This window comes from Oncorhynchus masou, chromosome 5 (assembly GCF_036934945.1).
Source record: "Oncorhynchus masou masou isolate Uvic2021 chromosome 5, UVic_Omas_1.1, whole genome shotgun sequence".
In the NCBI taxonomy this organism is placed as follows: Eukaryota; Metazoa; Chordata; class Actinopteri; order Salmoniformes; family Salmonidae; genus Oncorhynchus; species Oncorhynchus masou.
The window spans coordinates 76727708-76742738 of NC_088216.1; the positions used below are offsets into that span (position 1 = coordinate 76727708).

The following is a 15031-nucleotide window of genomic DNA, read 5'->3' on the forward strand; positions in this document are numbered from 1 at the left end:
CCTTACACGCAAAATGTTAATAACTCAATATACATACACACTCCTATTGAAAATGCATTCACCTGTATTGTGAATATGTCTAGGCTCCATCATGATTTACCAAGTTTATCAATAGAGATTTACCATTCAAATAAATGACTACCGTTATGTAATTACTCGTAAAAACAAAGTCAAATTGATTGTATAATTGATACATTCGTTAATGCATACATGGCTGTCCCTGAAAAAATATTGACAAACAAAATGTCTAACTGATTATTGATCTCAAGATACCTTCTCGTTAGTATAGTGGTGTGTGTCCCTGCTTGTCACGTGGGAGAACGGGGTTCAATTCCCCAATGGAAGGAGGAAGGAATAGGCCATCTTTGTAAATAAGAATATGTTCTTCACTGACTTGCCTAGTTAAATGAATATGTAGCTGCGTTTGTCTGCATCAAGTGCCATCCTGTGACTTTGACTAATGTGCCTTTTTTTGTCTTGGTATTGAGTGTCGTGATGGTAAACCTGGAAGCTATCGCTATTAAATTCAAAATTCTAGTATCGTGACAACACTTTTGCACACCAAGCATGTTTCTAAGTTTTATATTGTACACGTATTAGTCAAATGCAACCTGTCCTGGAAATGTGAAATTCAAAATAACTCTCAACAATTTTTTCAAGCTCATTTTAAATTATTTATATTGTCAGCTAAATTAAATCCATCATTCCCAGCACCGTCCTGAGACTAATATTGTGGTTCTGTTTTAGGTGTGTTGGCTGGACATGACAACCGTGTTAGCTGCCTGGGAGTCACCGACGATGGCATGGCAGTTGCAACAGGATCCTGGGACAGTTTTCTCAAGATCTGGAATTGAAACCTGAAGGTGCTTTGCCCTTTTTGTATTGCTGTAAAGCTACGCCTTTTTAGCTACTTATGGAACAACAGCTGTATACAGTGTGTTCATTGTTCAGTATATGTTAACCCTGACTCATTCTTACTTTTCTTCTTCAGATGTCATTTTGAACTCCAAAGTTGACTGGAAGACCATTACAACAACTTGAGAATGTTAAATTTCATAGCATCTTCTTCAACACCGTTTTAAACTGACTTGGACACCACAAACTAAGGGAAACCAATGCCTTTCCTACACAAGAAGAGCACAATTGTTTGTCAACTAGTTAAAAAGAAGAGTTCCTGTGGTATCAAATCAAAAACTTGTGCATTCCTTCTTGGACCCTATTATGTTACCTTGAATGACAACACTATCATCCCATGCAAATGTATGTCTTGAAAGCAAATGTTTGAGCGTAATTGTACAAATTATTTAACTTTCTTTTTTTAAAGAATTCTATTCTCTGATGGTTTGTTTTATTTAGTTGCTTTCGTTTGTCCGGTTCTTTTCAAATAAAGCTTGTCATATTAATCCAATTTAATCATGTAAGAAAGCTGAGACAAAATAAAACATGCAGAAAGCATGAAAGCAAAATATTGACCAGATTACCGGAGCTGCGTTCAGAAAACGTCAATGATGTATTTATTTGCCAGCTATTTTTGTTTCATCACAGCTTTTTTTTTTTGTGTACAAAAATAAAAATGTGCTTGAACTAATACTGTGTTAACTAAGCACATGCTATAAATTGTGATGAATGCTAATTTCAATACAGAAGTAGTTCATGAGTAACTTAATTTCAGTTAACCCCTTAACTCTGTCTTAATTGGGTGGAGTAGGGAATGGGGGTTTAAGGTGGGTTTTGTGATTGTTGGGGCTGGATTTAGTTTAATGGATGGGGATTTTTGTAAGTGTCCACTTAGTGAAAGACCACCTGACTAACAGACACCTTTCCTGTGCTTGAAACAGCAGTTGCTATTCTGTGAATGAAATGTACAAATCAATGTCTGAAAATAATTATCTGAAATTTTACATTTTGTTTTGTCTGCCATGGGTTAATTTAAGCATGCATGCTGTAGAATTGCTTTCCACGATGCAAAGATCTAAGTCATCTGTCTTGTTCATAAGTTGTAACCGGTTAACTATTTTATTTTGGCTAAACACTGCATATGTACGTACACTGGCAAAGCTATGCACCAGAGTAATTGAAAGTGAAGAATGGATTTCCTATTGACTGCAGACTCCATGTGAAATATCATACCAGTTCTAATGATGCCAATTTTTTTTAAATAATTCATAGTGAACCTTTTTTGATTAACCTCCTTTAAATGTTCACACCCAATGGAACAAAAACGTGTTCTCTGATTTATGCCCTTACTAATTTTGTAATTTCATTTCTTGGTCTTAAGTCATAGCATCTGAATGGCAGAAGAAAACAATTCTCCACTGTACAGAAGCACTTTCTTTAATGGTTGACATTTTTCACTTTTTCTGTGATGTACAATACATGTGATCTATTTGTGTGTGGCCACGAGTAAAAATGAATTGCAATTCCATTGAGATGGGTTTCCTTTTCTCCTTCCATTGATAAGATGGAGCTCTGCACCCTTTTCAGATTTTTTGTATTTTATTTCAATATTTTGTCCTGCGTTTACACAGGCAGCCCAATTATTGACACGTGTTGATCTGATTAGTCAAAAGTCCAAATAGTGAAAAAAAGAACAATTGGTCTGCCTGTGTAAACAGCCTTGGTGTTCCACAGTGAGCTGGATCAAGATACTGTACTAAAATGTACTGTTATTGAAAATGTAATAAAAAGCCGTTTGAGATGTCTTGTTCTTAACCTATTCTCATGCCACTTGTCAAATGTTTTCTAGTTTATATGTAGATTAACTATATTGCCTGTTAGTGCAAATAATGAAAGGAACCCTCACCAAACAACATTCACATTCCAACAATGCAAAGTAAAAGCGCAATAGGCTACTTAAAATGTTTGTACGTGACCCTAATGGTTGGTTGTTTTTGTCTTGGCAGATAGGGGTTTTAATTAATAGTTGCCTCCTGTGTTTGTTTTGCATTCATGTTACGCGAACCCAGCCGTTTAAGCCCATTATAAACATATCTTGGGGTTGTGGCTTGCGCATTGTGGTCGGGCAGCCTTGGTTCTAATTCCTGTTGGTGCAATGCTCCCGCTGTTCGCTACAGTGGATTGGGGTGTCAGAAGTGGGACGTCCAGGGGTGGCTTGTAGACATTACTAGCGCCCCAAGTGTGTACAGTATCATTTCAACAAACGAGCCGTTTGAGGTGCTTTCTTCCCTCCCGTGATGCATGTTGCTATGGCTAACAACAACATGGAGAGCGGGCCAGCAGCCTGGAATTCCTATCCAGAATGTTGGTGACGCGTGTTCCCTGATCTTGTCGAGATGGGATACAGCTTTTGTGAAATTGACGTCAATTATAATTTTGGGGTATTATGACTAAACTTTACCCTTTCTCCGAATTCTCCTAACCTGCTGTCACGAAAATTGAATTTGACAAAAGCTGTATCCCTTATAGACGAAACGTTCATTGGTCCCCAGTTGTCACAGAAAGTCATGGAGGGAAGAAAATGGGTTCATCCAATCTTTACATAGGGGGGGACGTCCCAGTTATCGAGTATGGATCTCAGGTACATTTTTTTTAGGAAAATACAAATGTTTTAGGAGATCAAAGTAAAAATTGTGTAGTTATCTTGAAATAATTATTTATCATTTTCTGTTATTTACAAGATGCACAGCACCCTCCCTCCGTTTACAATGAGATGATCTGACATGACGTACTTCCTCCATGACTGACATAATGCCATTTTGATCTGAAAGTACAGCGGTGTTTCATGTTGTCGCAGATGCTTTTGAGCGTAAATATTTGCTTTACATCTGCAGTGATACGTGCATGTTAGATAAGAAAACGGAGTTAAGACTTCACGTTAATTATATGATTGCTCGATTTCAGTTTTTTTAGACCACATTTCAATTTGTAGGATAAAACAGTGCGATAGACGCCGTTAGCGCATTCATAGCCACATTGCTATAGCGAGGTCGTCGTCCGGTGTCGATGACACAGCTAGCTAACGTTAGCTAGCCAACCTAACAAAGGAACACTGGGAGTGGGACCGTGGTAGCCTCGTTTGCGAGAATATCTCAAACTCTATGTCGTTTAAATACAATTTGGTTTAATCAAGATAAATAGCGTCCATTTCAACATCTAAACTATTTTTTTGTTTGTTGCAAAACCTGTTTTTTTTTCACGACTGTTTTGTACCAATCGGTTCGTTTCGTCGGGCATAGCCCTCTAAACACTTGACTATCTAACGTAAGCTTGCCAGTGCTGTGTTTTTGGCTAAGAAAAGGCGTTGTGCGTAAAAATGGCAGAGGTGTACATTCGCGTGGCCGAAGAAGAGAATGAGGAGCCCATGGAGATCCCATCCGAGGATGATGGCACAGTGTTGCTCTCTACTGTTGCAGCTCAGTTTCCAGGGGCCTGCGGCCTACGATTCAGGAGTCCAGTTTCGCAGTGCATGCGAGGGGTCCGTTTGGTGGAAGGGATTCTTCATGCACCTGAAAACGGCTGGGGCAATTTGGTCTATGTCGTTAATTATCCCAAAGGTATGGTGGCGGACTTTCGTGTTATTTTATTAGCCACCAACTGGTGGACAAATGCATTATAATACATGTATAATAAATTATTCAAGCTTCAACTGTTCCCTAGTTATATGCATCACATGGAATGAGTATCTAGCTCGGCAAATGTCTGTAGTGTTCCAACAGCGATTGAATGAGCTGTACCACACTATTTCAGACAACAAAAGGAAAATGGACGAGATTGATGCCTCCTCGGCTGTAAAGATGAAGAGGGGTGACATGAAGACTTCAGACCTGATTGTACTGGGGTTGCCATGGAAGACATCTGAACAGGACCTGAAAGATTACTTCAGCACCTTTGGGGAAGTCATCATGGTACAGGTAAAGTATCCGATTAGCAATTTCATCCATGCTGGTCACTTGAGTGCTGTGGATCCATTTTTTTCCCTTTTACACAGCTCTAATGTGCAAGGCCTTGCTATATCTGTGGTTCCTACTAAACTAACATTGAGACATTTTTAAAGTGGCAGTGAGCACTTTAAACAATGACAGCGCGCTCTCCACCATTTTGCTACGGGTTGGATCTGGAGAAACATAGCCACGCTCAAATTCATAGACTGAGCTATGGATGCAAGGACTGACCATCAATGATACCAACATCATAGTTTTAAGTATGTTTTGATGGTATAGTGTTTCTCTTACTTTAACAAACATTGGAGTAAAGCTTATTTTGGGTATGTAACTTTAACTAAGCTCATAATGCAGTTCTTTGTTATATTCTTCATGAATCAATGGGTACATATCATTTATGTCCCAAAATGAATGTAGCAACTGCAGATTAACCCAAAATGTTTAAAGGGGAAATGTAGGTTTTAACCCCATGCTCCTACTTACAGGTGAAACGAGATGTGAAGACTGGAAACTCAAAGGGATTTGGCTTTGTGAGGTTTACTGAGTATGAAACTCAAGATAAAGTGATCTCTCAACGCCACATGATTGATGGAAGATGGTGTGACTGCAAACTCCCCAACTCCAAGGTAGGTGTTTGTATCTGTATGGCATGTAGTAACATGGATCATTAATGGCAAGAGCGCTTATTTCAGACCACACAGTCCCACCACCTCCCCCTAATGCCGTATATATTGTTAATGTGCGAGACTTTTTTTTCTACCTTTTGTAAAACAGCAAGGTCCAGATGAGCCCATGAGAAGCAGGAAAGTGTTTGTAGGCCGTTGCACTGAAGACATTTCCGCTGATGAGCTGCGCCAGTTCTTCATGCAGTATGGCGAGGTCACTGATGTCTTCATTCCCAAACCCTTTCGTGCCTTTGCCTTCGTCAGCTTTGCCGATGACCAGGTTGGTGCCACTGCAAATTGAAAGGCATTCTTTTTTTTTTTGCCATCTGCTGAATTACCCCTTTAATGTCACTGGCATGTTTGTTTTTTTCTGTCCAGGTTGCCAGTTCCCTATGTGGAGAGGACCTGATTATTAAGGGGGTCAGCGTGCACATCTCAAACGCTGAGCCAAAGCACGGCAGTAGGCAGATGATGGAGCGAGCAGGGCGGTTTGGAAATGGGTTTGGGGCTCAGGGCTTTGGTAGTAACCGCACAGGTTTAGGGAGCAGTGCCGGGAGTAATATGGCTAATTTTGGCAACTTTAGTCTGAACCCTGCCATGATGGCTGCTGCTCAAGCTGCCCTGCAGAGCAGTTGGGGAATGATGGGTATGTTGGCTAGTCAACAAGGGCAGACTGCCACCTCAGGCGCCACCTCTACTGGGCAGACTAGCTCCACCAGGGATCAGAGCCAGGCCTACAGTACAGGCAACAGTAACTACGGAGCCAGCTCAGCCAGTCTAGGTTGGGGTACCGGTTCTAATTCAACAACCAGTGGTAGTGGGTTTAGCTCAGGAGGATTTGGCTCCAGTATGGAGTCCAAGTCTTCAGGGTGGGGTATGTAAGTAATAGTTTGTATGGTAAGTATTGTGAGATGTCTTTTTCCAAATCTATTTCTGGTGTTACGCGTATCTGATAGCTAAACGCTTTTGTCAAATGTTTTGTAAATTTGGAAAATGCTCAAGATTTAATTTAGAAAGTGTTTGAGGTGAATTATTATTTACCAGAGTGTTCAGCTTAAGTGCTACTTTAAGTTTGTCCTGACCTATTTTCAACTGGATTCTTAAAGGCATGTATTGTGAGTTGTGATGTTTCTGAAAATGCATGAGAAATCATCCATATATATATATATATTTGACAACAATCTTGCATTGGAAAGAATCTGGTTGAAACTGAAATGTCTAAGTGCAACTTTATTTGCAGTCAAGTTCAATGGAAAAACCTTCACTACAATCTCTTCTGCAGTTCACTTCTCTTCCATTTTCCCGGGAAGAAGCTCCTCTTTGGCAGCATTCTTTGGGTGATGTCAGTATCACTCTCCCTCTTCCCATCTGTAAATGCTTTGCCATCAAACAACGGCTTCACTCCGCATGTTCTAAGAGACGGTGGGTGTTTCATTTTTTTATCCACTTTTTAATGGAAAGAACTGCGCAGCTGACATTTTAAGAACTCATGAGTGCGACTGAGGATGGCTTGTGGCGAAGAGTGAATCGATGAGTGAGCGAACGGAGAGAGAAAAAGAAAGCGTGAAACGGACTGGTTGTGCGATGAAAGAGCCCAATTTGACTGCTTTTGTGAGAGTGAATGGAAGCTGCAGATGCTACAAGCTCCTTCCCCCTAAAATGGACTTTCATTTAGTAGTACTTCAAGATCTTTTATTGTAGCAATTTTTCCTACCCTTATTGATCAAGTGCAGAAGTAGTACACAAATGTAGTGTGGAATGTTGTGCTGAATATTTGTCTTGCTTATATAACCTACCTGACCTGAATGCTGTATGGTGTGTGTGGTTTCTTTCCTTGTTATTGATGCTCTGTAAGTGTGAACTTGATGTGGATGACACCTGCCGAGGACACTGGGGACGTGAGTGTTGGTGTGAGAGCATGGAGTGGTTGTCATATTTCCCAGTGTGATTCAGTGTGTTTCAAAGGTGTTTTAGACATGTCAATTAAGAGTTCTCTAATAAAACTTTGTTTTTGAATAGATATGCTTATATGAATACTGGGTACTTTTGTGACATTTGAGTTGTCAAAATCTAATTTAATTCACATATCTAGGGACCTTGGACACTGCTGACCGAGGTTTCCATCTGAACCCGGACTGGAGTCAGTGTCCTGAAGGATGAAGACTGAAGTCCTCACAGGCTTGAAATGGGGTCTCTTATATTTATGGTAACCTAAATGGAGTCAGAATGGGGTAGTAAGTTTGGATACATTTCTAATCAGACCTGATGACAAGTATTGTTTATTTGGCTATTTTAAAATAACATTGCAGCATTGGGTAGAACTAATCTATTCTTTGGGACAAGACAATGAACAGGTTGATATTTCAGATTGTGTACACAAAGGATATTACAGCACATCTCAATAGTGTATGGGAACACCTGTTGCCCTTCAAAATTGTATTGAACTGGTGTTAATGTGTAGATCTGTAAATACATTTGGAGAAGACATTGGAACAGTGCTTACATTTCAGCCAATGAAGATAATATTGCTGTACCACTTAATTGTAATCAATAAATATTTTCTGCAAGTTTGGTCGAGCAGTTGATGCCGTAAAAGTACACATACTATTAACTGTCTGTATAATCAAAGCCATTCACTCAGTACTAGAGTAGCATGTTTTCCCTCCCTACACCATCTCTGTATTCTTCCTCTTCCCTGCAATCTTCTTCCTTGTGTCTCTCTGCTCCTGGTTGGTGCTGGCAATCTCTTCACTCTTCCTTTGTATGAAGTTCGACTAGAAAAGAGTGTTTTATTTCAAACGTAGGAGACAATACCATTGCAAATACCTATGTTGCTGTGGAAAACTCCCTAATAAGGGGCCAAATATGACTGGTACGATAAAAAGTTGTCAGGTTGGGTCCATCATAAAACGATACAATAAAGCTTCAAGAACTGACTGTTAATCAAACCTGTGACTTATTGTTAAATTAGCCAATACCCACCAGTGCTGTACTTCGACGAGCTGTAAGCTTCACATCCTCTACAGATACTGTGCTTCTTTTGGCATGCCTACAATTTAACCCCCCGCAACACACGTTAGTTTTAATCTGATTATGAAACAGAAGCAAATGATTAAACTTCATGGTATTGCCTTGCTGAAGGAACCTTTTATTCTGTTTACAATGGACCCTGCAGAGCATTTGATGCCAATCACCCCCCGCCCCACCTAACTGGACATTGCATAAATGAGGGACTGGAAATCATTTGTGACAGCAGGATTGTCAGTCTGAATAAACATGGATTTCATAACATCAATACAAGCTGTGTGAAGACCTTTTACCTTGCAAAGGCCTCCAAGTCCTTTGCAAAAATATCTAAAAAGGAAAAAAAGAAATGCTGTCAATCATCTGAAACATACAAGCAGAATAATTTCAGTGTAAAGTGGCCCCCAGATCATTACCGATCCTCCACCAAATTTCACAGTGGGTGCGAGACACTGGCTTGTAGGCCTCTCCAGGTCTCGCACCCACTGTGAAACTTGGAGGATCGGTGATGATCTGGGGGTGCTTCAGCAAGGCTGGAATCGGGCAGATTAGTCTTTGTGAAGAACGCATTAATCAAGCCACGTATAAGGTTGTCCTGGAAGAAAACTTCCTTCTATGACAATGTTCCACAACTCTGCGGATTGGTTTTTCCAGCAGGACAATGCTCTATGCCACAGCTAAGTTAATCAAGGTGTGGATGGAGGACCAGCCCAATCTCCAGACCTGAACCCCATTGAAAATCTGTGGAATGTGATCAAGAGGAAGATGGATGGTCACAAGCCATCAAACAAAACCGAGCTACTTGAATTTTTGTGCCAGGAGTGACATAGAGTCACCCAACATCAATGTGAAAGACTGGTGGAGAGCATGCCAAGACGCATGAAAGCTGTGATTGAAAATCAGGGTTATTCCACCAAATATTGATTTCTGAACTCTTTCTAAATTAAAACATTAGTATGGTGTTTAAAAATGAATATGAACTATTTTTTCTGTATTATTCGAGGTCTGGCAACACCGAATATTTTGTGTTATTTTGACCAATTGTCATTTTCTGCAAATAAATGCTCTAAATGACTATTTCTTTTTGGGAGAAATGTTGTCAGTAGTTTATAGAATAAAACAAAAATGAGAATTTTTTACCCAAACACATACTTATAAACAGTAAAACCAGAGAAACTGATTATTTTGCAGGGGACGCTTAATTTTTCAACTTGTCGGCTTGGGTATTCAAACCAGTGACCCTTCGGTTACTGGCCCAACTCTCTAACCACTAGGGATTTTGACTACGTGGTATACAGCTACGACCGGAAGTTATTTTTTCGTAGCAGGTAAGGAGTATTAACTTAGCAGGTTAGGGGAATTAGGTTATGGTTAGGAAGTGTTAGGGTCAGCTAAAATGCTCTCCTAATCTGTTACGAAAAGTCACTTCCAATCCTAGCTGCACTCCATCTAGTCACAACCTCCGCTAGGCTGCCTGACTATTTTTTGCCACATCAGTACAGATGAAGGAAAGGAGACAAGGGGAACAATCTACATCTGACCATTGAGATACACAGAAAGTGTTATTTTTATTTATGACGCTGATGTCAGAGGACTTGATAGTCAATGTATGTATGGTCATCTGCCCATCTATCCTTGGTCTTTCAGGAAAACGATGAGGAAAGGAAGCCATGAGGGTGTTTGGACAAATCCTTTTGAGTCTCAAGATTTTCCAGTAAACCCCCCCAAGACCCAAATATGTAAATAATATGTTGACAAGAATACCAAGCCTGTCATTTGGCAAGTTGGAACTACATTATTACCATGTTTACCAATCAAATCCATCCCACGTAGGGGCAGTTTCTGGACTGGGACAGAATAACATGTGAATTTGACTGGTGCTTGGACAGAGCAAACCCAAGGTGGAGACAAACTCATCAGGGCCCTCTTGTTACCAGTCATGCACAGCAATCTCCCCTTCCCTAAAGACATTATTTGTTGATGTTTGTTATTATAATACTCACCACATTGCCTGAACGTCGTTTCAGCTATTGCTGCTATAACCTGTCGACTGAATTCCTTCTGATGATCCTCACCAATGCTTTGACACAGTCTTCCCACTGTATAGTGGACTGCTGCTTTCAGTCTCTACGGGTTTAGTGGAAACATGAGTAAATACTAGCCTTGTCCATCTTCATCTAACTGACAACACGTGCTTCCAAGACACATATATAATTGTGAATTAATAAATCAAAGGTAAAAGTTGCACCTGAAGTTTTCTTTCCTCCTCGTCCATTGCTGTTGGCATTTTCTCCCGACAGTTCACGTTAGCTCGGCAGCTAGTAGTGGATAGCATACATAGCCTACCACACTGGTTTACTCATACACTTTTTCACCAGATGATATTTAAAACAGAAAACGAAACAATATGTACAATAGTTTCTAGAGTAGCTAGCTAATGGGCATGGAATAATCTTTACGACAAATCAAATTCCGTTAAACTTGAAAATTGCGCGCTTAGAAAGGCGGATGGTGTCATCCAATTGAACTAATACTAGGCCTATAGCACCACCTGCTGGGCTGGAGTATTACAAAACAATGCATTCATGGTCCAGTGCTTTATTCATGGTTTTTAGTAGATTAAAAGTATTGTACATAGTCACGAAATCCTCAAATGTATATCATGTTGTTTTTATTCATGTTGTTAAAATGTTGACTTTTATTTTAATTATTTTGCATACTCAAAACATACCATGAGCATGTCATATTAGTGATACATTTATGAAGAATATTTAGCAAATGTAAGGTTGAAGAAATATTGTGCAAACTTTATGGTGAAAGAATTATCAAGCACTCCTTTTATAAATCTGCTTGCAGACTTTATCCCCACAGGTGATTTCCTATAAGAGAGAGGAAAAATGCATAACAGTTAGACCTACTAATACAAATGCCATCAATGTCGTTAAAAGATATGAGTACATGCTACATGCCAGATAGAGCTCATCTCCTTCTATCCAGTGTGTCCACCCTCTGTTCTTCTTCTCTCCCTTCTGAACACACACCAGTTTATCATTGTCCCAGTTGACCACCGTCTGTAATTAACAAGAGTACTTATCATAATGGGTTGTGTGGACCATAACTTTAAAACACCTGGGACAGCGCCAGCTTGCTTGAAATAGGCTTATAGACAGCTCTGTTACATATTGTCCTCAATGATGCCATATTAATGACCACAGTTCAATAAGCAATAAGGAGCAAAATAACAAAAAGGGTTCTATTCATCATGATAATGATATGACGTAAATGATAATGTGCCGGCGCCCATAGGAACTGTAAATTGCATGTTTCTACCTGGACTTTTCTGTTATCCATGGCTTTGGTCACCTCCTCAAACTCTTCCCCAATTTTGAATGAGACTGTGTAGTTTTTGAAGGTAGTGAATGTTTTGATGGTGAAAGAATCCCCGTCTTGCTCAATCACTTTCTGAGGTTTCAACATGTTTGCAATCTTGCGTGTTGCAAAATCAATGCCTGTAAGGAAAGAAATCCTGCATGTGTTACAAATATATCCTAAGAGACTGAACATTTCCAATCCATTCTCAGTAGGAAACTGGTGAGCTAGGCTATGAATCATAATTCCAAAGTTACACATTTGAATTCTTCAGAATGTATTTCGAAAGCAGTTAAGATTCATATTATTATGGAGTTATAATTCTACTGGTGAGCATGTTGAGCAAAAGAAAGAAGACAGACATTGCAATTCAATATTAGGAAGGTGTTCTTAATGTTTTGTACTCTCAATGTATATTATAATAATATATATTATAATTTAACATTAAAAGTTTAAGTTTGTTCCACCTGAGCAAGTCTGACCACAAGTCACAGACCACTATGAGGACACCAAATGTGTTTGATGAAACTTTTTTGTCTTCTTCTAATGCCTCTGGCGGGGAAAGTAATCCAAAAGTAACTGAAGAATCATAAAACACGGGACGAGATGTTAAAAACTGTCCATTGTGCCAATAGATGGAATGCACTCACATGAGATTTGCCGTGATGTTGACAGAGTGGCATGGGAGGTTTATTTCTTAGACTGGGTTAAGATGTACATTTTGGGACACATCCTCAGTAGTGTGCCTTCAAATCAGTGGGTGTTTCGGCTTTTAATCACTAAACACCCTCATCAAAGGTGGCCAGCTAAAGGATGATCAAGCCTTAGCTTGTGTCCCATGCCCAATTAAGATGTCCCACGGGACTATGCAAGGCAGGGGCGTCTTCTTCCCTGAGCCAGCCCTACAGCTGACCGCATACCTCATATGCCCTTCTCAAGTTGGAGGGATCTGAATTGGGTTCTCAGGTGGGGGGGTCATAAAGTTATAGCCCAGCAAGGGTCCTTCTGTTTGATCCAGATCCACTGGCTGCCTCTTTCAGCTGCTTGAGAAACTGCCCTGGCGGTCTGCTGCAGAGCCTGTCCATGGATTCCAAGTTCTTTCAGCAACCTGATGGTGGAAGAAGCCATGAATCCTCTGCATCCCACTGCAACTGGCCAGACTTTTGCATTCCAGCCACGCTGAGTTGCGTCTGCTGCCAACTCTGTGTAACGCAGTTTCTTACGCTCGTAGGCCTCTTCAACAGAGTTTTCCCACGGGACTGTGAGCTCTATGATGTACACAGCCTTTCGTGAAGGGGACCAGAGTACCATGTCTGGCCTAAGGCTGGTAGAAGCAATCTCAGGTGGAAAAATGAGTTGCTGGCCAATATCGACAAGCATCTTCCAGTCCCGGGCCATGGCTAGGTGTCCAGTTTCTGGCTTCGTAGGAGGATGCTTGGGCCTTTTCTGTCCCTCCCGGATGAATGTTGTTGTTTTGACAGGATTGCTTGTTTTTGGAGGTAATGAATTGGTTGCACTCCTCTTGGTAATCCAATTATGTTACAGATTTTGGGGTAGGCTAATACAAAATTTATGTTACTGATTACACTTTTGGACAGGTAACTAGTCACTGTAACATTTTACATTTAGAAAGTAACCCTAACCCTGCAGGTGCCCCCATATGTGCCACATACTAAAGAAAAAATAAACACGCGCATAGAGTTCAGACAATAACAATCACATACATGTTATTATTGTTTTGAATTACTGACAGAAAAGAGAAATGAGAATTATGAAAACGTATTGATTTGAAGATATAGGCCTATCAAATGAATCAATAAAAGTGAAAAAAATCAAAGATAATCCATTTCAGTTGAATAAAACGGTACACTACCCTACCTAATGTCCGCATTAATTAATTACCAACAGATAGAGTGAGTATTGGTTAAGTGGGACACCTGGCAAAGTGTGACACTTAAGCTTTGTAATGGATATCTTTAAATGTGTACATTAACATTGCGCCTGTGTGTTAGTGAGGACGTATGTGATGTTAATCATTGTGGGCGTGGCATTCCGTGTAATGACACCTGTCTCTAGATGCCTAATGTTAAGGTTATAAAAAACTAAGAAAGGATATTCAGTGTCTAATTACGACCTATTTTGTAATGGGATGTAATTGTAAATCAAAATGACTGTAAATTGTTTTACTTTTTAGAATATTGTCATTTTGACAGTGTCCCAGTATGCCAATCACCTACTGTCTTGGACACTCCTCTAGGTCATTTTAATGCAGAAAATATATTTCAGGGGATTATGAAATACATGTTTTCTTAATAGAAATCCATTTTCTAAATAGGATCACATGTTGCATTTCATTTTCCTCAAATCTGCTATCACCTAGCTTGCTATAAAAAGCTAGCATAGCTGCATTTTACTTAGAAAGATATTACCTAACCAAGAATGATCATGATGATAATAATAATTAGAAATGATTATTATTAATGTTCCACAAAAATACATAAAGCATGTTTCTATACATTTCAATTGTATGAACAATTGAAGTTTATCATAAAAATATTGAAAATACTCATATACTCTAATGTATCCTTCTTTACAATAAAGAATGAAGTGTCCCACTTTGTCAATCAAGGTGTCCCAATTTGCCAGCATCGACTTAAAAAATGTGGCCTCAGCACAATTTGTGTTTGTAGAAAAGAGCCATCCATCCTGTGTTTAATATTTCTTTCTTAAGCTGTTTAGAATATCATGTTGGGGGTTAAGACAATGGGATGATTCGGTAAGGTGTTCGGGATACACATTTTCATAACGTGTCCCACTTTACCAATACTCACTCTAATTAATTCATCAATAAATAGTCAATATTATTGTAATCAAAGTCACTTGCCTAAAAACATAAGAAAATGTAAAAAGAGAACTTACCAAGAGCAACCATGTAACTTTCAAAGTTTTCATTGCTAGTCATGTCCCATGTGCCACTGTAGTCGGTAGGCATGGTGGATACTTGTGTGGCCGTCTCAAACCTTCAATAGACAGCAGTTGTTCGAATGAAGAGATTTAAAGTCTCTAGGATGT

The 15031-nt window shown here is 39.6% G+C and overlaps 4 protein-coding genes across 4 annotated transcripts in view; 2 read left to right on the top strand and 2 right to left on the bottom strand.

Annotated features, from left to right (window-relative positions):
- LOC135540282 (guanine nucleotide-binding protein G(I)/G(S)/G(T) subunit beta-1-like) overlaps window positions 1-2716 on the top strand; it is a 29174-nt gene extending 26458 nt beyond the window's left edge. The window contains exons 10-11 of the mRNA XM_064966843.1: window positions 748-863; window positions 992-2716. Of these exons, the coding sequence (XP_064822915.1) occupies window positions 748-854 (107 nt within the window). The 3' untranslated portion in view covers window positions 855-863; window positions 992-2716. The remainder of the gene's footprint in view (window positions 1-747; window positions 864-991) is intronic.
- Window positions 2717-3704: 988 nt separating this feature from the next.
- LOC135540283 (TAR DNA-binding protein 43-like) lies at window positions 3705-6847 on the top strand. The gene is made up of 5 exons (XM_064966844.1): window positions 3705-4514; window positions 4708-4871; window positions 5387-5527; window positions 5676-5846; window positions 5945-6847. Exons 1-5 carry the CDS (start codon window positions 4274-4276, stop codon window positions 6446-6448), a joined length of 1221 nt encoding a protein of 406 aa, XP_064822916.1. The 5' UTR covers window positions 3705-4273; the 3' UTR covers window positions 6449-6847.
- Window positions 6848-7827: 980 nt separating this feature from the next.
- Window positions 7828-11126, bottom strand: cenps (centromere protein S). Its single transcript, XM_064966846.1, has 5 exons — window positions 10839-11126; window positions 10594-10717; window positions 8887-8920; window positions 8549-8615; window positions 7828-8340 (listed from the first exon to the last, which is right to left on the bottom strand). Exons 1-5 carry the CDS (start codon window positions 10923-10925, stop codon window positions 8233-8235), a joined length of 420 nt encoding a protein of 139 aa, XP_064822918.1. The 5' UTR covers window positions 10926-11126; the 3' UTR covers window positions 7828-8232.
- A 73-nt stretch (window positions 11127-11199) lies between these two features.
- On the bottom strand, window positions 11200-15031 carry LOC135540285 (retinoid-binding protein 7-like). Its single transcript, XM_064966847.1, has 4 exons — window positions 14879-15031; window positions 11921-12099; window positions 11560-11661; window positions 11200-11469 (listed from the first exon to the last, which is right to left on the bottom strand). The coding sequence occupies exons 1-4, from the start codon at window positions 14949-14951 to the stop codon at window positions 11416-11418; spliced, it is 408 nt and encodes a 135-aa protein (XP_064822919.1). The 5' UTR covers window positions 14952-15031; the 3' UTR covers window positions 11200-11415.